At 38.8% G+C, this 26494-nt stretch overlaps 1 protein-coding gene across 8 annotated transcripts in view; it reads right to left on the minus strand.

The window, feature by feature from the left end:
* The window catches only part of LOC131956039 (piezo-type mechanosensitive ion channel component 2), a 69707-nt gene extending 44640 nt beyond the window's left edge, over positions 1–25067 (minus strand). For all 8 annotated transcript variants that reach the window (XM_059320392.1, XM_059320391.1, XM_059320390.1 and 5 more), the window contains exons 1-3: positions 24953–25067; positions 14412–14538; positions 13821–13919 (exon numbers count right to left, since the gene is read on the minus strand). In XM_059320392.1, coding sequence (XP_059176375.1) covers positions 13821–13919; positions 14412–14484 — 172 coding nt within the window. In that variant the 5' untranslated portion in view covers positions 14485–14538; positions 24953–25067. The remainder of the gene's footprint in view (positions 1–13820; positions 13920–14411; positions 14539–24952) is intronic.
* Between the last annotated feature and the right edge of the window lie 1427 nt (positions 25068–26494).

Raw genomic sequence — 26494 nt, forward strand, 5'->3', positions numbered from 1 at the left:
CTACAAAAAGATGCTCCTGTAATATTTACATTCCAGCGGCCCTTGCGTGAAGCATGTACGTCATAGTCAGCTGGTTTGGGGTTAGAGGTTATCTATAATAATAGTTTCGCTGTCTGTGTATCTATCTGACAAGAACGCTCTGTCTGTCTATCTGACAAGAACGCTCTAGAGAAAACACAAGGAAATTAAAAACATGCATAGTAATTCGAAAAACGAAGTATGACGCGGTCACATTTAGCATAGAGAAGAAAATAAACTTCAGCCGGAGAGTGCACACAGTAATATAATGACGTCATTGATTATCGCGTAAACATTGAATAAAAAGGAAATGTTGTCTAATCTAAATGGTTTGCGTGAAGAGTTTCTTGCATACAATTCTTCGGGTAGGGGCGAAGCCCCACCCCCCGCGTAAGAACGTCTGAGCCCCCCCCCCTCCCCAACTCAAAAGAAATTTCTTCATCGATACTCTATAATAAAATTACCGCCTAATTAATGTGTCTAAAAAAGTGGTTTTCTTGCAATTTCTTTAATGCAATTCTTCGGGTAGTGGCTAAGCGCGACACCAGTGTTTCTTTCAGACTTTTTCCTCCCCGGAGAGGGGTGGGGGTAATTGAAATTTTCGGGGGCGGGGGTAGAATTTTCGGGAAGGGGGGCGGACACTGGAAAAAGTATATAATTATATTTCGTTGAATGGGACGGTAGACATGATTTTTTTGGGAGTGGGGGGTGGGGGGTGGGGGTGGGGGTGGTGTGTGTGTGGGGGGGGGGGGTGGGGTTGGGTGGTTTCCTCATCGATACTCTATAATAAAATTACCGCCTAATTAATGTGTCTAATCTAAAAAGTGGTTTTCTCGCAATTTCTTTAATGCAATTCTTCGGGTAGTGGCTAAGCGCGACACCAGTGTTTCTTTCAGACTTTTTCCTCCCCGGAGAGGGGTGGGGGTACTTGAAATTTTCGGGGGCGGGGGTAGAATTTTCGGGGAGGGGGCGGACACTGGAAAAAGTATATAATTATATTTCGTTGAATGGGACGGTAGACATGTTTTTTTGGGGGGTGGGGGTGGGTGGGGGTGGGGGGGTGGTGTGTGGGGTGGGTGGGGGTGGGAGGGGTGGGGGTGGTGTGTGTGGGGGGGTGGGTTGGTTTTAGTTTAGAGAAAAGAGACAGCACTATCAACCTAGCGCCCGGTGTATCCTTCTTCAACGGGCCATTTTTCTCGTTACATAAGATTGGCATTGTGGAAATAGTTGGTTCAACGTCGGGAAAGCAAAATGCAGATACCATGCAATAGGTAATAATTAAGCACTAATAATGCAGCCCTTCTCCTGAACACAAGACTACTACAAGCAGACAGACTGACAAAGATAGTACGACGGACATGGCATGTAACGTAATAGCCGGGTGTCATGTAGACGAGGTGCCACTGTTTGTGTTGACAGCCATTAAATCATACAGTACCTGCCGGCGTAGGTGTGTCGCAGTGATAACCTGCCGGGTCGGCTATTTTTACCTGCCGATTTTGTGCAAGTTTGTTGACTCAAACATTAGAGCAGAGTACACGCCAAAGCATGTTACTGCACTACTTTCCAGTATCTCCCTCTGGTTACACGTTCCGGAACCCGTGCTGGACCCACGAGTTTTAAAGAAGAAGCTAATTGCTTAGTTAAACAACATTTTTCTATTGGAGCTATGCTGGTGGGCGGGGGGGGGGGGGGGGGGGGGGGCGCTAAAGAACATGGGTGGGCTAATATCGTCACATGTTTGGTTGTGTTTAAATAACTGAATTTTTGTAAACGATAATACATTTTTCAAGCGGACTCAAGTCGCCGGCTAACCTTTGACAAGTGTCAAAATTATGTATATTATACAGTTCTTAGTTTGTAACTAACACGCAGTAGCGTACGCAGGGGGGGAGCAGGGGGAGCGGCCGCTCCCCCTCTGGCCATTTTCAGCAAAGTGGCGCCTTTTGGAAACTTTTTAAACTCAAAGTTTTAAACAATGATATTTGTTAAAAAAATAATTTCGGTCGGCACATCTATGTAAATCACAAGATTTCTTTTCATGCAGCAATTAAGCATTATTGTACTAGTCTAGTAGTGTCAACGTTTAGAGCACGTATTAACAGCTACATCAGTTTGCTATTCTAAAAATAACCATTACGATGCATTGCAATGTTTAAAAACCTCTACGGGTAGTACCACTTGGCAAGAGGGGTGTTAAGTTTAAGGCAACTGTATAATGTATTTGCTTACGAATAATTGAATTAGAAAATTCATTAATTAATTCATTCATTAATGACATTAATGTCACACCTAGGTATACACTGGGTTGGATAATTGACATGATGTGACCGGACAGTGGTGAATGAAGTTTAAGTTAATGATCTTTAAAGAACACAAAGAAGCAGTATTTAATTAAAAATAAATGATCTGAACTAAAGACCAATATTTAGTTTAATGTAGGCTATTAATCCGAGTGTTTTTCAACAGTAGTGAAAAGCGTGGTTTTATACCAACTCTGATTTTAAAAACTTTCATTATGCTGTAATACTTTGGCATTTATGATGACGATATATTAAATTCTGATTATAGACAAAAACATTTTGTAAACACGAATAGTATTAAGCAATTTTATTATATTCTAAAGTAATTATTTATTTGTTTTGACATTCATAATTAAATGTGTAGATATATACATATTTATATTAAAAGAATGATTATTTCCCCTATTTCACTTGTCTTAAATAATTTCCAGGAATTATTATGTAAGAAATTTTTTTTTACAAGAATTACAAAACAGATAGTGTTACGTTCATTGTTTTTGGTTGTAGTGTGTATATATATATATACTGTTTTTTTTTTGTTTAGATTGATACAATTTTTGTTTTGTCGGCCTACATTGTGTGTTTTATCTTATTTCTTCAGAGTGCTACTTTTAATTTATTTTACATCATAGCGAAGTAAAGACATACAGCTAGTAATTATATATATATATATATATATATATATATATATATATGTATATATATATATATATATATAGTACACGTATACAGAAGGTGTTAAAAATTCGGCGCCTTTTTTTGCTCTTTTCGCTCCCCCTACAACGAAAACCTGGATACGCCTCTGCTAACACGTGTTAAATGATTTCTAAATTCCATGGACTCTAGAATGTTTTATGTTTAGTAAAATAATAAACAATGAATTCCATGGTTAAAATTTTATTTCTTATTTCTTGTATTTCTGAATTTAAAATATAAAATATAGTTTTGGTTGATTCCCCTGCTCATTTTAAAATTATGTAATGAATTAGCTGACATTAATATATATTTATATACAAGGTTTTACAAAATAGTAATCAGTGGTGGCTTAACGGAGTTAACAGATACGGTATATACACTAATATATGTCTACCTATATTCATTTCACTTAAAAAGGTCTAGGCAGTGTAGGCACGGCGTTTGCCCACATACATTCCATGAGACTTAAAAACCCCGCCTTAAGCTAAATAGGAGACTAAGGATGCCCCAGTGTGTCACATCGTATAACTAGACTTCACGTTTTAATAACATTAGGGAGATCCTCGTCCTTATGTATTATCAAACTGTGTTCCCCACATGGGTCCGACACATGTGTCGTGTCCAGCAAAAATAGACACAAGTAGTAAACAGTTGTAGAGTCAGCTTGATCTACTGCATTGTGGGGGCTAATGACGTTTAAATGTCAACTAAATGGGGGGGGGGGGGGTGGGGGCAGAGAAATAATCTGTTAAAAACTATCCCACAAGCCCATGGTAAAACATTGGTCGAATGCTTTAAGTACCAGAAAATTACAGGCTAATGTGTGTGCGGAAGTGACAAGCTAGTACACAGCGCGGTTTACCTAATTACCGAAAACTGAAACTAGCAATTAGTCCGAATTGCAGCTAAATAGGAATTGTTTGCAATATATATTTTTACGCGTTTCAGCTAGGTTAGGCAACGTTCTTATAGAACATTTTTAAAAAATAAAATACGGATGTGTAAAAAAAAATCAACGCCCATTGTGCTGTTTTCGTTAAAGTACTCTCTGCTATAAAAATGGAAAGGTTTGTCATTTAAAAACAAAACTGTCACAAAAACTTATTAGTAGACCATAAGCAGAAAGTTGTTTTACAAATTATTTGACAGTATTTCAAAATGTATAAATGATGAATGAAGCAGCTATTGGCAGCTATTAAAACGAAACAACATGAGGAACTGTATTTCAAACAGCGAGACAAAGCCTCCAGCAACAAGGCCATACAGGTGAACTAATTCAAGGTGAGTCGTGCCAAGACCCCCACAGCAGTGGGTAAATAACGCGCGTGATGAGCTCACATCCTATCGCCTGTGACGCCAGCAGACGATCAACCCAGGAAAATGTTGGCGGTAAAAAAAAAGGCGGTAAAAATCTTCAGCAGAAATAAAGCAGCCATTACTTCAGGTGTGCAAAACAAACAGGTATGAGGAGAGATCTGCACAACGAACAGTGGATATTTGAAAAGATGAAACCAATGTATTTATAGTACTCAACATAAATTACATATATGCGGATTAAAAGTTGGTTTTAAATAATTTGTAGTATCAGTGGATCCATATATTAGGATTCAACATAAATTACAGATACACTTATTAATGATGAATTGTAAATAACCCTTTGTATATTTGGTAAGGGAGGGGGCTGCGCAGCAAGTGCCTTCCGAGGCATTAGATGCTATACGGGGCATTAGATACTATACGGGGCATTAGATGCTATACGGGGCATTAGATACTATACGGGGCATTAGATGCTATACGGGGCATTAGATGCTTACGGGGCATTAGATACTGTGCGGGGCATTAGATACTATACGGGGCATTAGATACTATACGGGGCATTAGATACTGTACGGGGCATTAGATACTGTACTGGGCATTAGATACTATACGGGGCATTAGATACTATACGGGGCATTAGATGCTATACGGGGCATTAGATGCTACACGGGGCATTATATGCTACACGGAGCATTAGATGCTATATGGGGCATTAGATGCTATACGGAGCATTAGATGCTATACGGGGCATTAGATACTATATGGAGCATTAGATGATATACGGGGCATTAGATGCTACACGGGGCATTAGATACTATACTATACGGGGCATTAGATACTATACGGGGCGTTAGATAATGTACGGGGCATTAGATACTATACGGGGCATTAGATGCTATACGGGGCATTAGATACTATACGGGACATTAGATGCTATAAGATTAGGTGCAATCGATACCAAAGGGACATTGGATGAAACTAGGGTATTGTATGATACTGTACAGGACATAAGATACTATACTATACGGCATACGGGGCATTAGATACTATACTTGATATTGGACACGCCCTATTTAATGGAACGAACGTCTAGAGCACCCCCCCCCCCCCCAACTCAACCAGCTTGTAAGCAAACAGGTCGCCGTGGGTGGTGCATTTAACTTTATTTTAACTCGCTCGACACGCGGTGCATGCAAACAAATGCTGACCCGAAGATTTAAACTTCTTACGCCAATCAAAAATAGCGATCACAAAATGACGTCACCAGGGGGAAGGTTATCACGTGTTATGCATACATTAGAAAGAGAAGGGGAAAAACGTATATATTTAGATATTCCTACACGGTAAAAACCACAAAGTAGTAAATATTTCATGCCATTGACAACGTACTGTCGATGTGGCAAAATATTTTCACTTCCTGCTACTAACTAACCAGCACACTTGGTCGGTCTACCCTGACAGCCTAGACTATAGAACTCTTTCATAATTTATCAGCTGCATCGTTTAGATCAGGGGTCTCCAAACTTTTCAGCCCGAGGGCCGCATTAACTATCAAAAATCAGTCCGGGGGCCAGAGTTTTTTTTCCAGGCATCTCTTCAGGGATGTAGAGCCCCTCAGCCCCCGGAAATGTCTGCCCCCCCCCCAAATATAAGTTATATATAAATATATACAAATTTCAAGTGTCGTCGTCAACCCCCCACCCCCGGAGAAAAAAGTCTGAAAGAAACACTGTCGGGGGCCTACAACATACTCCAGGTCCGATTAGTTCTCAAATTGTTCTTCGCGTATTTCATTTTTGAAAATGTTTGTTAAACCAGGTATGATATGTTGTTGCAAAATTTGATACTTTGATGCAAGTTTTAGAAGTCTTCCTTGGTCAAAAACGTATTTAAAAAAAACCCACCCGTCCTTCTTTGAACTAGTCTCTAAAGAGGTCATTTGCTTGCAATTCAATGACCTCCAGCTGCAGTTCATCTGGGCAACTGGCTACATGTTCTTCAAATGGGTTTTGAAACAGTCTCAGTTCTTCTGCCTTTGATTCCAAGTCCGAAAATCCCTACTGAAACTGCAGCTGGAGGTCTTATGATGATCATGAGCGGGGGACGGAGGGAAACAGCTGTTGCTTACGCATGAAGACCTATATGAAGTTATAATCAGCAAATGTTTTTTTTCAACTCATTGAATATATCATCTCCGGTAACAGTGCTATACATGTTATGTAGGGAAGCCAGCTCTTGTGTTATGTTCATGTCTTCATCCACACTTCTAATAAACACAAGCAGTTGAGAGGTGGAACATCTGTCCAGCGACTCATCCATTACAATTGAAAAATTGCAAAACTTGCTTGCATTTTTCACCACTTGAGTCAACATGTTTTCACCAATGTCTGCAATACGGTGGGCAACGGTAGTTGTACCAAAAGCTACATTTTGTAATTGTTTTGAAATTTCTGGGCAAAGTTCCTCAGCCACCTCCAACAAACATTTTTGTCCGTGGACAAAAAGATCTCCGCGGGCCGGATGAGAGGACCTCGCGGGCCGCATCCGGCTCGCGGGCCGCATCCGACCCGCGGGCCGCATCCTACCCGCGGGCCGTAGTTTGGAGACCCCTGGTTTAGATCCTGGCTATTCTAGGGTGGCAACATGTTTTACTTCCGCCATTGACAACAACCACCGTGGCCAAATGGTATTACACCAACATGAGCATTAGTAGACTCATCTTTTGACAAATCACTGAAACCGTTTTTAAAAACACCGATATTAGTGTATGAACAACCGCTGCTAACATTCTCAGCATTATATTGAACTGCTTATCTATACTATTTTACACTTATACACGCAACGAAATAGATTGGGTTATAAAAGTCACGACTAGTTTCGACTCTTGTTTACTAGACGTTAGAAAGGCAATAACAGAGTGATGTTTAAACTAGCCCAAACAGATGACGCAGTGGACATCATCACACCGTAGACAACAAACACGGTATGGTGGAGAGCACCTCCATTTACATTCCCAATCGCAAACATTTTCATTTGAATATACCATTTGTTGAGGGTTTAGTAGTGTTAAGATGTGTTATACACATCTCAACAAACAAGGGACAGCACAAATCGATACTACACTACCAACACACAAAAAACGACTTCAATAACGCCCCCCCCCCCCCCTCCCGCTGCTTGGACTAAACGACAACAAAGTGTTCTTAACACAGTTAATTCAGGGCAGCTAAAAAGTTAATCATATAGAGAAATCGATCATCGGTTTTAAACGAACATCACTTTGTATGAAACTGTGTTTTAGTTCGCAATAATCCAAGATGATCCGTGCTTTACTTTATAATTGCCTGTATGTTTTATGCGTCTTTTGTTTGATTCGACGTTTCTCAAACGGGGCTTGTTGTACCCCGGGGGGAATACACTATACTGGTTACAAATCCTAGCAACTCTTTGTTTTCTATGGTAAATAAAAACGTTCAGTAATAAAACAAAGCAAAATGATAGAAGTGAACTTCGAGCAATTATAGTTAATATTGTCCATTCTTCACCCCCCCCCCCCCAATGTCATAAGCGGTCACACTAAGTAATCTCGACTCCCCTTAGTGGCGGCTTGTAAGTTCTACTGCCCATTTTTCCCTCCCCCCGAATGATGTGACACATCCCCATTAAAATAACTATAACACATCTTCACAAATGTCAGTTTCGTTTCCGGCGAGGGGTATGACGTACTTGAATGGTTCCAGTTCTCCCAACCCCTCCCCTTCAGAAAAAGCTATCAACTTGAGGGTGTGAGGACCCCTGACTTAGTATGTAAACACAATCGTGAATGTGATGGGAGAAATATGCCATTAGAATTTCACTAGCGGCGTCATCTACATATGTATGACCAGCTCTGACCTCGCTAAAAATGTTAATCGTACTTTTCCTGATTGTGTGCTTATAACCGTGGTCATTAAAGTTTCCATATTGGTGACATTTAAAAAATCCACAGGGTCGATGGTAAATTGCGGTGTATACATCCAGATGGCATAGAGTACACAACACATAAATAACTAGGAATGCAATAAGATACGGTGTAGGCATTTGGACAAAAAAAAAACCTTTAGTGTTAAGCCCCAACAATAAAGAGGAAGATTCCCCAATCATGATAAATAAACAGGGATTGTGACAGACTCGTGTGAACACAGCTGTTTATGTGTGGTCCCCCGTCCAGGGGTTGTGACAGTTGACAGAGTGATGTGAACACAGCTGTTTATGTATGGTCCCCCGTCCAGGGGTCGTGACAGACGGGTGTGAACACACAGCTGTTTATGTATGGTCACCCGTCCTAGGGTCTACAGCTGTTTATGTGTGGTCTCCCGTCCTAGGGTCTACAGCTGTTTATGTGTGGTCTCCCGTCCTAGGGTCTACAGCTGTTTATGTGTAGTCTCCCGTCCTAGGGTCTACAGCTGTTTATGTGTGGTCTCCCGTCCTAGGGTCTACAGCTGTTTATGTATGGTCACCCGTCCTAGGGTCTACAGCTGTTTATGTATGGTCACCCGTCCTAGGGTCTACAGCTGTTTATGTATGGTCACCCGTCCTAGGGTCTACAGCTGTTTATGTGTGGTCTCCCGTCCTAGGGTCTACAGCTGTTTATGTGTGGTCTCCCGTCCTAGGGTCTACAGCTGTTTATGTGTGGTCTCCCGTCCTAGGGTCTACAGCTGTTTATGTGTGGTCTCCCGTCCTAGGGTCTACAGCTGTTTATGTGTGGTCTCCCGTCCTAGGGTCTACAGCTGTTTATGTATGGTCACCCGTCCTAGGGTCTACAGCTGTTTATGTATGGTCACACGTCCTAGGGTCTACAGCTGTTTATGTGTGGTCTCCCGTCCTAGGGTCTACAGCTGTTTATGTGTGGTCTCCCGTCCTAGGGTCTACAGCTGTTTATGTGTGGTCTCCCGTTCAGGCACAAGGGTACACTGTCACTGTCTTGTGTGCATCTCGTCAATTGCAGCTAAGATTTAGGTGTCACTCACATAAATAAATACTGCTAAGTCTAGAGGAAAATTACAATTTGAAAACAAAAAATGGCAGAAGACACGAAAGGTGTGTGTAATAGAACATTGAGTAAAGACATTGAAACAGCATAGAACATTGAGAGAAGACATTAAAAATTTGGAGAACATTGAGAGAAGACATTGAAACATTTGAGAATATTGAGAGAAGACATTGAAACATTGAGAGAACATTGAGAGAAGACAGTGAAAATGTTGAGAGCTTTGAGAGAAGACAGTGAAACATTAGAGGACATTGAGAGAAGACATTGAAAGATAAAATATAACATGAGAGAAGTCATTGAAACAGTATGTAAAACATTAAGAGATGCAAATGAGAGAGTATGTAAATGATGGAGAGAAGAAAATGAAAGAGTATGTTAAACATTGAGAGATGCAAATGAAAGAGTATGTAATAGAACATAAGAGAAGCCATGACAACAGTATGTAATAGAACATGAGAGAAACCATGGCAACAGTATGTAATAGAACATGAGAGAAACCTTGACAACAGTATGTAATAGAACATGAGAGAAGCCATGACAACAGTATGTAATAGAACATGAGAGAAGCCATGACAACAGAATGTAATAGAACATGAGAGAAGCCATGACAACAGTATGTAATAGAACATGAGAGAAGCCATGACAACAGAATGTAATAGAACATGAGAGAAGCCATGACAACAGTATGTAATAGAACATGAGAGAAGCCATGACAACAGATGAAAGCACTAAGCGTACAACTCCCCCAGACGAGGCATGTTCCCACGTTATAGACGAGCCAGAGTTATTTCGTCTCTAATTAACGCCGTATGGAACAATGGCATTTCCGCACGTGTATCTGTATAAACGGCAGGTAAACATGCACGTTGGTGTTCTAGTGATGCTTGAGACAGCATCTTAGGGATTTATAAGGTGGGGGGGGGGGTACAGTATATAGTGGAGCCATGATAGGTCAACGTCAACACTGGGGCGTGAATGAAGAAAGGAGTTGTACAGATTCTGGTTTCTAAGTAAATACCGTCATCGGCACACAATGTCATACGATATCTTTATAGCACTCGGGTGTCGTAGAATGGAATGTTGCTGACAAAAACCGGATACTCCAGTGTCCGTCACACTGCGCGTGCGACCAACTGGTCACAGTCAGCTTTACTGCCCACGGACCCGTTACATTGCTGCTATGGCCTAAAGACCAATCACACATTTACTTTACTACCCTATGTTGAGTGTGCAAGCCAAACAGCAATACATTTAACAAAGGCTCTTGACACACAATATGCGTGTGTATGTTGCACAAAAGCTAACCGGCGACCCTGTCAGCGTGCATGAAACCATTAGCTTGTAACAAAGAAAAAAATCTATCGGGTAGAAACACTCGTCAATAAATCTTGCCTAATCGATATTTTACTGTTAAAAATAAAAACCTTCTGGTAACAGATGTTGATCAAGTTATGTCATATCCGTCATGTTTTAGAGACTTTTTTCTTGCAAGGAATACACATCGACAGGCTAGCAAACCATCAATGGCCAACGCCGGCCTAGTCTAGCTTGTCCATTGCCTAGTTGTCTTAGGGATATAGTTAGAAGTGTGTGTGTGTAAGAGGGGGGGGGGGTTGAAGAAACAGTTGGGTCATAGCTGCCTTAGACTGTTGGTCAGAAGGTGAAAAACTCATGGTAAAAATCACAGCGAGCATATTGTCTCACAATGTCAAGGATTTATTTGTGCATTAACCTTTTAATCCTCAATGTGGGCTCGGTATTTCAAGGCCACAAACTAACACTATGAGACCAAGTGTTTTCAAGGCCACAAACTAACACTATGAGACCCAGTGTTTTCAAGGCCACAAACTAACACTATGAGACCCAGTGTTTTCAAGGCCACAGACCCAACAACCCAAGCGGGAAGTATGTGGTGCCTGGGGTACCAGGCCATTGTGTTTGATCTACCCGCTGTACTCATGATCCCAGACAAGCCTCCGCCCACGGCTGTATTGAAGCCACTATCGAGAAATCCCCAAAGAATTCCCCACCACCAGATCTGGCACCATACCAGGAGACGTAGGACATGTGTCTGGGATGCCAAAACAATTTTCCTTATCTGGTAATTTTTTTTAACTACACTCGTGGATGGTGTGTTTGTAGAGCACGGCGCACACACGCTAGATGGCATCACAGTGGCACGGTGGCGATACACACATCTACACTACATGACATCAGATTAGAAACAACAGTGGGGGGGGGGGGGGCGCAGAGTAGATGTTTTCATGTTTTACATGCAGCAGGATTTTAAATACCGGCTGCCTATGAAAACACTGGTTTCGCCACGTCTGTATCGCGCTGCGGTTATTTTAGCATTTTTTTTGTAGTAGACTTGTGTACATTATAATTAAACTGGTTTATAAACCTAACGATGGCCGAGGTTATCCATTGCTTTTATATTGCAATTATAATCTGACGCTGGAGAACCGTGGCACAGTGAATGGACGGTCCATATGACGACCACAGGACGACAGCACTAATCTCCAGACACCGCCCCAGTACACGCCAACTTTACAAGGACAAAAAAAAACGATGCGAGTAGCAGCGCCACGCTGCTGAACGTCAATTTCAAACTAACGACTCTCAGAACTTTTTTTAATGTGGGACGATAGAGTGGAATAAAACAACGTCAAACTAACGACTCTCAGAACTTTTTTAATGTGGGACGATAGAGTGGAATAAAACAACGTCAAACTAACGACTCTCAGAACTTTTTTAATGTGGGACGATAGAGTGGAATAAAACAACGTCAAACTAACGACTCTCAGAACTTTTTTAATGTGGGACGATAGAGTGGAATAAAACAACGTCAAACTAACGACTCTCAGAACTTTTTTTAATGTGGGACGATAGAGTGGAATAAAACAACGTCAAACTAACGACTCTCAGAACTTTTTTAATGTGGGACGATAGAGTGGAATAAAACAACGTCAAACTAACGACTCTCAGAACTTTTTTAATGTGGGACGATGGAGTGGAATAAAACAACGTCAAACTAACGACTCTCAGAACTTTTTTAATGTGGGACGATAGAGTGGAATAAAACAACGTCAAACTAACGACTCTCAGAACTTTTTTAATGTGGGACGATAGAGTGGAATAAAACAACGTCAAACTAACGACTCTCAGAACTTTTTTAATGTGGGACGATGGAGTGGAATAAAACAACGTCAAACTAACGACTCTCAGAACTTTTAAAATCTGGGACCATATAGTGGAACGAATAAAAGTTTGAATGGGTGATGTGTGATGAGTGATCGTGAAAGGGTGTAGTGTGATAAGTGATCGGATGAGAGGTTGTGGGGTTAATTTAACCCTCAGAAATACCATGTAATGTGACTGCCAGCGGCTATGCCAACTACCATCACGGCATTGGCAATCAGAGAAAACCATTACGTCTCTCTGATCAGTCGTGTTGTACAACAGCCAAAATGATTCACGGGGTATTTGACCACAGAGTCGACACACACCGTTCGCTGTAAATGACGTCACGCAATTTTAGACGGCTGACGTCACAATTTCCCCCCCCCCCCCCCGCTCAACCAACCTCTCCCCTCAGTGTCACATACAAACCAAAAAATAAGCAGAATTGTAATCAAAATAATCATGCTCTTCATCGCATTTAAACCACCCTTTTCCTAGCCAGAACCTCCATCCCCCAGGGTGCGTCACATCAATTATGAATGAACCTCTTAATGAAACAAAACATTAGAAGAATGGACGCAAAAATAGAAGACCCGTATACAATGTCAGTCATTAGAATAACTAGTGTAGGAGAAACCGCATGGCTGAACAGCCAACAGCGGCTGCATGCTCAACACAAAGCTGGCTGCCAGTGTGGGGATGGGGTGGTGGTTGCTGATATTTTTTACAGGTCGACCTGTGCACCTGCTGTGAGTAGAGCGGGGAGCAAGGTCGTCGGGTGGGGGGAGGGGGGGGGTCTTTGATCACAATGACAAACATATTACCCGCCATAAAGTTAAATGAGTTAAGAGAAGAGAAAATAGAGCATAGATACAAATTCAGAAGGGACAGGCGCATCAAAGAACACACAATAATTACAAATGTTTGTCCTTTTAACATTGAGCTTATTGACTGTAAAAATATAATACCGATTTTTTTTATTTTTATTTAACAAATTTGGCTTTTAGAATTAACTATTTTAAAAATAATTCATTGTCCATTTATATTTTCTTAGAAAATCGGGTTATTGCATTTTAAATTGTGTTTGTTGTTTAAATAGTAGTGGGTTTTACAGCTTAATAATAATGCAAATACATTTCAAACAAACGAAAAGAAATTTTCTAACACCACACTTAAAAAGAAATGTAACTTGTGAGTACATTATAAGAACTGTTGTATTTAGATCAAGGGAGCTCCTTAAATCAAACTGAATGAAATTATGAATTAATTACCTCGCAACATGGACTTTTGGTTTGGAACACGCATGAGAGGTGCAAACAGCAGGCAGATACTGTATCCCAATGATAATCCATTGTAGCGTAGAATAGCAGCTGCAACATAAAAATTGTTTGTTCTAGTAGTGCAAACTGTATCACAGTGAGGGTCAGGTTGGTCATCTTTACTGGTTCATAATAGGACCACAGTACACAGTTGCTAAAAATGTGTAATAACTAGTTACTGTATAAAGAAGGCCTATAAGTAGAAGGCTCCTTTCAGCTGCAATGTGCTTATCAGAAAGATAATGAACAATGCTGAATTAATCAAAGTTTTTCAGTTCACTAGTAATCCGATATATTTCATTATCTTTTAGATCAGTTCAGCAGTAATCAATATTAACAAGTTACTTAGCAATGAAGTTCTAGATAAATACCTTAATTTTTTTTATTGCAAATTAAAAAAAAAACAATTCTGAAATAATCGTTATATTTCTCAGTTCATTTGTAATACCTTTAATTTCTTTAAGATTAAGCAATACATGATGCAATGTATTATCCTAAAAAGTGAATGTTTATATTTTGATAAAAGTTTTAAATAAAACTCACCTGTCAATAAAATTATTGGCAGGAGTATGCGAAAAAGCACAAACAAAAGGATGTTACTTCCTCTAGGATTCATGGTTACTAATTATTTACACCAAGTTTTATTCATCATAGGATTCATCAAATTGCGCTGAAAAAATGAAATGATAAATAATTTAAAGTGCACCAAGACAGTCTGAAATCTGCTGATTTTGTTATAAAATTTAGTCAAAAAATAAAATCAAAAGTTTGGTATATTTTTGTTTAAATTATATAATAACATTTTTGGTAGTCAACTTTCTTGAAAAATTTTATTTTTTTTCATCTAAAATCATTTTTGTTTATTTGAGATCACACTTTTGCATTATAAAGAGCAATGTTAGAAAATGAGTTTTAGCCCGTTATTTCGCGTTTAGAAAACTGTAAATGGTAATAGGAATTGATTAAAATACTCTTTGTTGACAAAGTTCAGACATGATTTTGGAAAAATATTGATGTTTTAAGAAAATTCAACTGCAATTTTGAGGGGGGCTCAGGCTTGCTGTCATTTTGGGGGGGGGGGGGGTCCTGGCTTTTTGTGATGATTTGTGATGGAGGGGGGAAGGTAAAAATCATCAAAAAAGCGTGACGGCATTTATGGATGACCCCCCCCCCCCCAGTGGTTTCTGGTTTGTAAGGTAGGTAGGCTACTGAGTATCAGTATATCTTTAATGTGTTATATTTATTTTTATTACTATTATATAGTTACAAGTATTAACCTTATGGTCCATGGGGTAGGTGAAGTAGAATTATCCTGTTTCAGTGTCCTCTGAATATAAAGGGATAGTATGGTCAGCACTATGCCCAGTCAGTTTTACTTTCCTAACATGGGTCAAGTACCCATCAGAATCGGGTGGACTCAGGGACATCCTACAGGCTGAAGCCTGTGATACAAAACTCCAAGACTTGTATTTCAGCAGTCTGACACTCTACCATTTGACCCTACCACTCCTATTGCTATTATACTTTATGAAAACACTATTTTCAAAAGATTTATAGCCTATAGACTATAAACCTATACACACAAAAAAACAATATTACACTCCACACACAATCTAACTCCTGACAAAGTTACATATATCTTCAACAAACCGCACCCAAGCTAAAAAACTTAACTGAAAACATTTAGGCCTGTAGATTCTAGAAACCTAGCTTTAGGAGTTAAGGTAGACTATAATCTATATTTGTAGACAATCAATAAAGATAAGAATAAATTGAAAACCCTCTATGTCATGATTTGAGAGTTTTAATAAGCACACTGTTAATACTGTTATTATTCTTAGTGACATGTCATTAGCTTTTAAAGTGTTTACAATATACTATTACTATCCATATAAGTGTAGGCCTATAGCAATTTTTGGGCACTTTAGGCCTACTCATAAAATCATAGCACTATACATAGTGTGTGTAACTGTTCAGCAAGTATGCTATTTAGATATATATTGTGTTATGTTTTTATTTTAAAAATTATTGTGGTTTAAGTTTAACTTTTAGGCTCATATCTGCTACGTCCTTTGTAGATGAACTGATCACTTATCATTATGCACTCTAATTAAATCTATACTAGTCTAATTAATAGATCTAGTATTTTTTAAATAAATAATATTAATTATGCATCACATTGCTATTCTTACTCAACTGTCAATTACCATTTAAAATTTGCATAGAACAAATATCAGGTGAAATAGGATGTCCTATTTATTTAATCAACTATAATTCACAGTTTCCATCACACTTCTCACAAGTTGTTTTTTTCTTAGCAAAAATCTAAGGGAGATTTTTTTATTTTTTTTTTGCAGATATGCCATTAATCATGTCACAAACGATTAAAAAATTAACGCAACCCTTTCATGAACAATGGGAAAAAATAAAATTTTGATGATAGGGGGACTAAATTAAGTGTCAAAAGACCAGTCATCTGATGGGTTCAAACCCGCAACTTCCGGCACAACAGTCACCCACTTTTCCACTCGACCACACAACTTCAAGTCTAAATTGGTGTTTTTAACATTAAATCTATCAAAAACAGTCACGACTGTGAATAGTCCTAAAATAACAGCTATTCGCAGTCGACTGTGAATAGACACTTTGAATTAATAATATGATGTAGTGTAATAATATAGTAGGGTAGGCTACTCAAAATCTAAAATAGTTTTATAATAAAAATACTGTCTAAATCTACCTACTACAGTCCTAGCCTAGAAACCTAGATCTACAATTATCAATATCTATTTCAGTAGATCTAGACGTCTATGTCAGATGTCAGGACTACTAAGAGTACTAAAACTTGAACTTTACTAGATTCTACTTTTTACTAAAATCTTAGTTTAGTCAATTTAGACTAGACTCTACTAGTCTAGTAACTTTAATTTAGTAAAATTACTACGTTAGGCCCTAATCATTTTGACTCGTTTTTTTTAAAAATAATTTCATAGTCTAGTGCAGGGGTCTCCAAACTACGGCCCGCGGGCCAAATGCGGCCCGTGAGGTCCTCTCATCCGGCCGCGGAGATCTTTTTGTCCACGGAAAAAAACGTTTGTTAGTGATGGCTGAGGAACTTTGCCTAGAAAAATCAAAGACATGCCTGTAAGAAAATGGCCCGCGAACTGAAATTTTATAGTTAATGCGGCCCTTGGACTGAAAAGTTTGGAGACCCCTGGTCTAGTGAACTAGTCTAGATCTGGAATCGGTAAAATCTTAGTTTAGCGTCGTAAATTCGGCCAAAACTAGTAATGTAGGAGAGAGTGAATTAATGAATATGTCATTAAATATGAGTATATTTTCGTATATTTTGATAAAATATTATAAATAATTGAATAATAGATCACCATTTATGGTTGAATCAATTTAAATATCCTGAAATTAATTTTTATCAACCCTGTTCGAGATAGTAAATTTGCTATTAAAAACAGCAGCCATCTTAAGAAATTGTTATTTAGAGTAGCTTCCCTTTCATTTCTATTCGTATAAAAATGTATTTAAATATGATTGTCTTGTTGTATAGTCCGTATTACAAAGCATTTTTTTTAAAATTCTGCTCTTTAAAAACTGAAATTCCTAACAAACAACTTTATTAATTCTAGAAGCATTGTGAGATGCAACTTGTATCCATTTATTAAATCACGTTTTTTTACTAATGTTTATTTGATCTTACTATCACTAGATCTATATATAGTATATAGTTTGATTTTTTTCTTATTGTTTGAATGTTCACTATTTTCATTTCAGGTTTTTCTTTTCATCAATTAGTGATTATATCGTAATTTATGACATTTTTTTTACTTCTCTTTACCTTAATTAAACCCCAACCTCCGTCATATTTTTGTTGTCAATGTCACAAGTCATAATGTAAAAAATTACGCTTCACCCTGCCTTATCTAAGATATCGAGCCATAATTTTGACAACATTGAATGTTTGTCATCATTCATATATACAGAGAGACAAAATGTATTATCCACCAGCTTCCCTCGTAAAACATCATCTAAAACAATGAGCCAATCCACCCCTTAAGTGCGTGTTGTCATTATGGTCGATCGCAAGTCTCCACCTGTCGGTCCTAGGACCTTTGACCACAGGTGCTTTGACCATAGGGCTTTTGACCATAGGGGGTTTGACCACAGCGGAGCTTTGACCATAGGGGCTTTGACCATAGGGGGTTTGACCACAGCGGGGCTTTGACCATAGCGGTGCTTTGACCATAGGGGGTTTGATCATAGGGGGTTTGACCATGGGGGTTTGACCACAGGTGTTTTCTCAGCAGAGGGTCTTTGATCACAGGTGGTCTATCAACTGGTGATTGATCACAAGCGCCGTGTCCGGCTTTGATCATAGGTGTTTTGTCCACATAGGGTCTTTGATCTCAGGTGGTTTGTCCCATGCTGTCCATATATGGTAAGGATTTATTTTAAAAGTTGCTAAATTATATTTTAAATTTCGACATGATGTAATAATATGGTCAAACAGATGTACTGACATATTTGCGTGCTATAGCACATCTGTCATTTAGTTAACCATTTTATGATTTACAGCTTTGACTATATTGTTGGCAAGTTTTGAATCATTTTTTATCCTTTATATATGCTATGTATTTTCAAGTAATTCTACATTATTTATTTGTGAAACTTGTTATATGTCGCATTATTTGTGTTTCATTTATATTTAAAATAAATCTATGAGGTCTAGCACCAGCCTTTATGTGGAGACTAAAATATAGTTCTTGGCTTTTTTAAAAATACATGTTAATTTCTTTTAACGTACTCTCAGGAAACATGTATAAAATCGTGTTAATTGTATCACACCTATGATCAAAGCCGGACACAGCGCTTGTGATCAAACACCAGTTGATAGACCACCTGTGATCAAAGACCCTCTGCTGAGAAAACACCTGTGGTCAAACCCCCTATGGTCAAACCCCCTATGATCAAACCCCCTATGGTCAAAGCACCGCTATGGTCAAAGGCCCGCTGTGGTCAAAGCCCCTATGGTCAAAGCTCCGCTGTGGTCAAACCCCCTATGGTCAAACCCCCTATGGTCAAAGCACCTGTGGTCAAAGGTCCGCGCACCCACCTGTCAGACACATTTTGGTTATCCTTTCAGGGGGGTTAGGGGGGGGGGGTCATTACCCCCCCCCCCCCCCCATAGACCCCTCGGTATATATATAAAGTATGAGGGGGGATGCAAATAGAAAGTTTGAGGGGGGGGGGGGGTGCAAATCAAAAGTCTGAGAGGGGGGTGCAAATCAAAAGTTTGTCCCCGGGTAGAAATTGGAAACCCACCCCCCCCCCTCCTTGAGACGATCCTGGCTACGCCACTTATCAAGTACCCAAGTGAGTGATATGGGGTTGTCCATAAATGATGTCACATATGATTTGCTACGGGAGTGAGTGAAGATTTGTGACGTCAACTCAGGCGGCTCCGCAATTTATGACGTGTCGGTCTCATAAAAGGAGGTGAACTGGGAAAAATACCTAGGTGGTTGATGGAGAACCTCTATAACAGAGGCGTAGCGAGGGGGGGGGGGCGGGGGTGCGGACCGTACCGGGTGACACCATTTAGGGGGGGGGGGGGGGGTGACACCAATGCAAAAAATAGTAAAATATATAGAGAAAAAATTTGAACGGGGGTGTGCAAATCGAAAGTTTGACGGGGGTGCAAATCGAAAGTTCTAGGAGGGTGCAAATCGGAAATTGAAAGTTTGTCCCCGGGAAGAGTCGCTACGCCTCTGCGGGGGCGGGGGGTGACACCATTAAGTGCCGCACCGGGTGACACCCGACCTCGCTACGCCACTGCTCTGTAATGCTTTGTTCAATCAAAATAACGATACATAAGCATTAGTATATGTATACCTTGCTTAAAACGAATCATCACAAATGTTGCAAGCCTGCTAGTTTAAGACATTTGGCAAAATGGCCTCAACACATTATCCCCGTCAAAAAGGCTTGCCACCAAATGCCTGCAGACGAATAAGCCGCGTCTAATGCGGGGCGTTAGGAATACGGCCATTAGCATGGGCCGCGTCAGAGCACCAGTAGGCTATCGCGCTTTGTAAGATGACGTAAATACTTAAATTCAATTTCGCTAAACTGCGCGAAAATTTAGTAATGTTCCATCGTTTGAGAAAATTTATTTTCTTGGACTTAAATTGAAATATCATGTTGACTGTCTGGCTCTTAATTTCCGAATATCACTTTTAATGTATCAAGATTCAGAACTATAATGTACTTTAATATAAGTGTCATCTTATTGTTTATTGTGTTTTTTATAAAGCGCAGAGCAGCTTCAAAATCGGACGGCCATCCTGTTTTCACCAAGCTTCTTTTGGAGCTTAATATGGGTAATCTAGTTCTATACGGTGAGAGCTTAATACATTTTTTAAAGGGCCGAAAGTCTCAAGACAGCAAGCTTGCAGAAATAACCACTTACGTTTAAATGGACGAGTGATAGATGTGTTAGGGGCTGTTTAATGAACACCAACGTATGTAATCAAATTAAACGTCGCATAAGCGTCAAAAAGGCAGTGCTTGTTGTTTTTTTCTATAAAATTAGCCTAACGGTCGGCGGTACCGATACATGACGTCACGTGCGAGCGTTAACTCGGTGATGATGTGCTAAGTGGGGGAATGAAAAAGGTGGGGTTCAAGAAATGCGACTCAACATGCTTTTTACATTTCTTGACCCTTCTTAATAGTGCTATCGTCCCCACTGAGAAAATGGATCACCAATGAATGACGCGTCTTTCTCCCACAACCATCCCCTGTTTTCACGAAAAAAAAAACCTGACCCGTCTCCAAAATCACATCGCTGAGTTCTACTCAATCTGTCCCCACCACAAATCACAATTTCTATCTGAAACAATATGTTCATATGTTTGTTCTGTAATAATGCACGCTGTCATTACTATCTTACGAGCGACGTCATTTATGAGCGATCTAATATTAATTTGCTTACTGCAAATAAAGTGTTCAAAAGTTCGACCTCCCAACAATTGTTGTGATCTTGGATGCACACTATTAAGTCTGAAAAGGTCTATTAGTCATTCATGTCAACTATATTAAAAAACAAGAAAAATTACTATACAGGGGGTCATCCATAAATGACGTCACGCTTTTTTGACGATTTTTACCTCCCCCCTTCCCTCCGTCACACGTCGTCACAAAAAGCCAGACCCCCCCTAAAATGACGTCACACCTCAGCCTACACCCCCCCCCCTCAACTTTGATTTTTTCAAAATCACAGTTTTCTAAAAACAGTTTTCTAAAACGCAAAATAACGTCTAATATTCGTTTTCTAACATTGCTTTTTTATAATGCAAAAGTGTGACGTCGCACCATCTGAACCCCCCCCCTCCCCCTCATCACACACCGTCACAAAATTACGGACCCCCCCCCCCCCCCCCTTTAAGAGTGTGACGTCATTTATGGACGACCCCCAGGCATATATTAAAACAATACAAAACAATGAAAAACAATTATATTAAACCACAAAATCAACACAAAAGACATGCGAATAGACAATTTTTCCAGGGAAACTACTCTATTATTGTTTATGAAACATGGCCGCTGCTTGTATTTACTCATTGTTGTCTCGAACGGGGTAGTTTAAAGTTTATTCCAGGATATTTCTTACTGGTTAGGTAGGTTTTTCGATTCGGGAAGTCTCGTTCTCGCGGTTTTGAAGCACCCGTGTTTTGGGCGGACATATAAAATATCGAATCTTTTCTTTCTCATGAAGTACATAATAGTTACAAATAAGGATTGTATCGTAATCGGAAAGATTTGTACTCGAAACTTCCCATGTATTTACAGGGCGAATAATTAACATTTTAATAATGGCAGCTTGACCTAATTTCTTCCTTTGTCTTTCACGAGGCCGTCGAGAGAAAGTCACGCTTATTTAGCTTGTGTTTCAAGTCGAATTATTTAAAGCAGGTGCGTTACCCAATAACTTTTTTATTAGACCCAATTTTTATAACATCTTTACTATCAAATAAAACTAGATTTGTTTAATGAAATTAGGCTGAAAACAATACATTTGCTTCTGTAAGTGGCCAACCCTCTTTTTTTTTTAAGACGCCATTTTATAATAATCTAATTGCCGATTCCGGAAGAGGTGAAGGGGTGGGGTTGGCATTGACGGACTGTTAGAGTGAAAAACACTTAACTTGAATGAAAAAAACTTTATTCGCGCTTACAATTTGAAATAAAGTTTTGATAACTTAGCCATTAAGAGACAGATATGTTTTATTTACTTATTTTAAAACTGGATTGTTAATATATCGACAGTTTTTTTTTGTTTATGGTGTGTGACTGAGTGTGTCCTTGACCTTTAAGTGCTGTTCTAGTTAGGAATGCAGGGCAGATGCCTTAGTTAGATGCCAAGAACTCATAATAGTCATCATAATTCTTAGTTAGTTTATTAAATACCACTTCAAACAGTTCTTATATTATTATTACTTGAGTAATTCATACCTTTATTAATAATTTGCTAATTGTTTCTGACAAAATATGATCATGGCACGGGCCGTCTTCAGGAAGGGGGTGGGGCGGGTGGGGGCTTAAAAAATGTCACATAGTACGTTATTTTGTCATTCTTTTGGGAAATTGTGTTTTTTGTCGTGGGGTGGGACTTTGTGAGATTTTTGGTGGTGGTTTTGAGACATTAGTGGTTGGTGAGTGTAATTATGATGTCTTTTATAGATAACGAGCCACCCCGTGGCGTATCATACGCAGCTATTTAGTTGTTTTATTTTCTACTTTTCAGTAATTCATAATTTGTGAATTCGACAGTACCAATGCTGCCATTGAAAATATTTGCTTTAAAACACTAACACCCCTCCCTTTCCCCCAACCCCTACCCCCCCCCCCCCCCCCCCCCCCCCGTGAAAGCAGCCTCCTCTTAGTAACCTCCTGTAAGTTTAAAATCATTTCAAACTAAATTATTTGCCCCTGATAGCCGTCACTAAACCCGTCTACGACTTGTAAACATTAACGTGACTACAGCTCACCAGATCATGTGGGGTTGGGGTGGGGGTGGTAGTGATAGCGACAGAGAGGAAGAGAGGGGATTGTAAGGCGCGTTTGCAGCTTGTTTTCTAACGGCTCGAAGAAGAGAATTATATATATAGATATTCAGTATTATTAAATTTTGTCAATCTTTTTTTTCTCACAAAATGTTAATTATGTCCTATTCTATATTACATTGATTCTGAACATCAGAGTCAGTTTTGCCATTCAATATAATATACACCACAGACATATTTACATTGTCAGATGGCTGAAGTTTACAATTGGAAAATGTGAATTATGTCCTACACCATAACACATTGATTCTGAACATCATAGTCAGAATTTGTCAATACACCACTGACATGTTACATTGTCAGAAGTAATTTGTCTGGCTAAAACCATCAGGAGTTTAAACAATATGAATTGAGATGTATGTTTGGTATTGCAATACAATAAAAATCAATACATCGCACTGATTCTGAACACTAAGTCAATCTAAAGTCAATATTTGTACACTGTTAAAAAAACACAAAACTGGTGGGTCATGTATATTTTTTTATTTTAAATTTTTCAACTTCAATGACAGGTACATTATTTACAATTTTATTGTCTTGCATGTGTAAATGTGTACATATAACATTTGATTTTTAAAGAATTTACTTGTTACTTGTCCTCTGTGTTGTATATATCTTTTTCAAACTTATTGACAAGTACATTAATTACAATTTATTGTCTTGTTTGTGTACATATGTACATACATATTACATAGGCTTATTTGATGATTGTAAAACTAGTTTGTTATTATGCCTGTATGTATTGTGTTGTGTAACTCCGACATAACCTGGTCCCAAATCAAGGATGAAAAAGAGAGAAGGGGACAGTCACAATTGCTTAAATCTAATCTGATATAGTATGTCTTATCTTTAGGCAGACTGTTCTGTGCCTAAAGAAAATATGTAGTCAATTTAGTGTGCTTTAGAACATAGCTTCATTTAAGATTTTTAGTTTCTATAGAAAGGAAACGCCCATTAAATGTCACACATAATTTCATAAAATAGATCCTACTTTAGATCTTCAAATACCGACTCCCATTGTAAACTGCCTAAATAATAAGTGTGCACAGTCTAAGTAATTAAAATAATAAATATGGATGATTTTAAAATTAGAACTATAAGGCTAATTTTTTGTGTTACCAATATCTGCCAACCTTATTCATTAATTTTTTTTTTTAAGTTATTAATCAATCTTGGTTACTTTTAGCTATCTACAATCATTTCTAAGCTATTTTAATATGCTTCTGTTAAGTTTCATTGAAAAATGTTAAAAATTAATCCAGATATCCACTCATGAAATCAGGTCACAGGTCTAGGAGTTTTTTCTTCATTAGCTATGCCACACGGACCCATGACTTTGGAATTTTTTTTCAGTCATAATGACTTTGCACAGAAAGTTTATATATGCTAAATTGACTTAGTTTACCATTGTCCTAGCTATTACTGATACTTTTTTAAAAAAAAATTTTCTTTTTAATTTTTCATCAAACTGCCTACTGGTTAGGACTTGGATTGTGATTTGTTATTCAATTATCTGTTATATTATGTAAAATATGACATAAATATGGCCAAATGAAAGAAATATTCATTAGTTACCTTCATCACACATTACTAGCTACGTTGGAATTTACGACGCTAAACTAAGATTTTACCCTGGAATCTATCTAGTATTTCTAAGAATCTCTAAACTCTAATCTGTCTAGATCTAGACTAGATCTAGACTAGGGATCTAGATCTAGAATCTAGATTTCTAGATCTATTCTAGATAGATAATCTAGACTAGATCTCTAGAGATCTAGATCTAGATCTAGATCTAGAATCTAGATTAGATCTAGATCTAGATTCTAGATCTAGATCTAGATCTAGATCACGGCTGATTGACTTACTTAAAAAATGTCACTTTTGAGCATTAAATAAACATAAATAGATCTAGTGTTGGGTAAAAAAAGCAAACAAATCATAACTAACCTGGATGCAAAAACGTTTAAAGTACATTTACATTATCCTTTCGAACTAGTGTTTTCAAATGTACAACTAAAAACATAATCCATCGCCAATAACAAACACCGCAATTTTCTTTCATGAAGTGGATTGGTAACTCTAAATAGCAGTTGATAACGTTACTCGAGTTAGCCAATCGTAACGCATACCTTTTTCCTTTAGGGGTAGTGCAAGCTTGTAACAGTTCAATTACGACAGCGCATAATAATGATCGATTTAAAATAATTTATGGGCCAAGGATGGAGTCGATTGTCGAATTGTAACTGAGGCTTAAAAAAGGGAGCACCATTTCATCTTATCTCTAGCTATAACCTCTGCCTGTTTGAATGCTAGGCCTCTTTCCGTCATCTCTTTCTCCATTGATCTTCTGGGTGTTTCTTTTTGGTAAACCTCGCTTTCTGAGGTGTCTATCTAAGAGCAGCCATAGCCAGTGATTATTAATTTCTTTCAGACTTGTTTCTATCGGGGGGGGGGGGGGGGAAATTGAAATTTTAGAATTCTCTAACACCAATTACGATAAATTGTCTATATTCATAGGCGTATCCAGTTGGAGTAGAATGGGTGGACATTTTCATTAGCCTACATCATCATGTTTCCTTTGTGTCCCCTGGGGAGTAAAGAGCTGAAGTTACATATCTCCACCGAACTCAGTTTTGGGCTGCTCCCTTTATCTGTGTCCACGTGAGCCCAGCGGTCTTTGCCTTTTCCTCTACCGTTCTTCTCAGTGATCACTTTCCTTTTTCTCTGGGATTCCAGTCCATAGCACTTTTTGCAATATTATGCTCTTCCCTTCTTAGGGTATATCCTAAAAATTCAAATCACTTTTCACATACTGTATAGAAAAAATATTCGCCTGTCAGAAAACAACGTCAGCTTTCAACCGTTACATTCGTCTTCCCAATAGTTTCCAAATATTTCATGCTGCTTCATTGTTTTTTCGGTGCCTATTTGAGTTCTGTTTTGTAATGATTTCAGTATCTCGACCCCAGCTTTTTACTTGTCATCTCTGTTGGAGATTTGCCAAACCCTACAATACTGCCCATGCAACAGAAAACGCCCTAGTTCGATTTAGCAATCGATTAAAGTGGCACATTGCATCCCTAGAGTACGGCGCTCTTTAAAACGACTGTAGGCGCCATTGTGCTCATGAGGTGCGCTAGAAGATGCACCTGGTGCAGTTTGACAGTTGTCTGACCCTCTGTGCAGGACGCACAATCAACGGACCACATTTGCTAAGGTAACCGCTGGGGAACTCGGGGGCTGAAATGTACATTACTGCAGTGGCGCCGGAGGACGCAAATTAGTCATCGTTATTAGTACCTCACATTATGCCTGGTGTATGGCGCTATTCAAAACGAATGTAGGTGCCATAGTGCTCACGGAGGAAAAAAAAATTTAAGGGGAGTTTGCAAATCTTGAGACGACCGTGCAATTGGTTTACGGCGTTGGTTTTTGTTATATTATTCCCTCAATATAAAATTATAAAAAGGAAGAAGAAAAAGAATGTAC

Source organism: Physella acuta, unplaced genomic scaffold (assembly GCF_028476545.2).
Source record: "Physella acuta isolate Inbredline_101_S28 unplaced genomic scaffold, ASM2847654v3 ptg001125l, whole genome shotgun sequence".
NCBI classification, from domain to species: Eukaryota; Metazoa; Mollusca; class Gastropoda; family Physidae; genus Physella; species Physella acuta.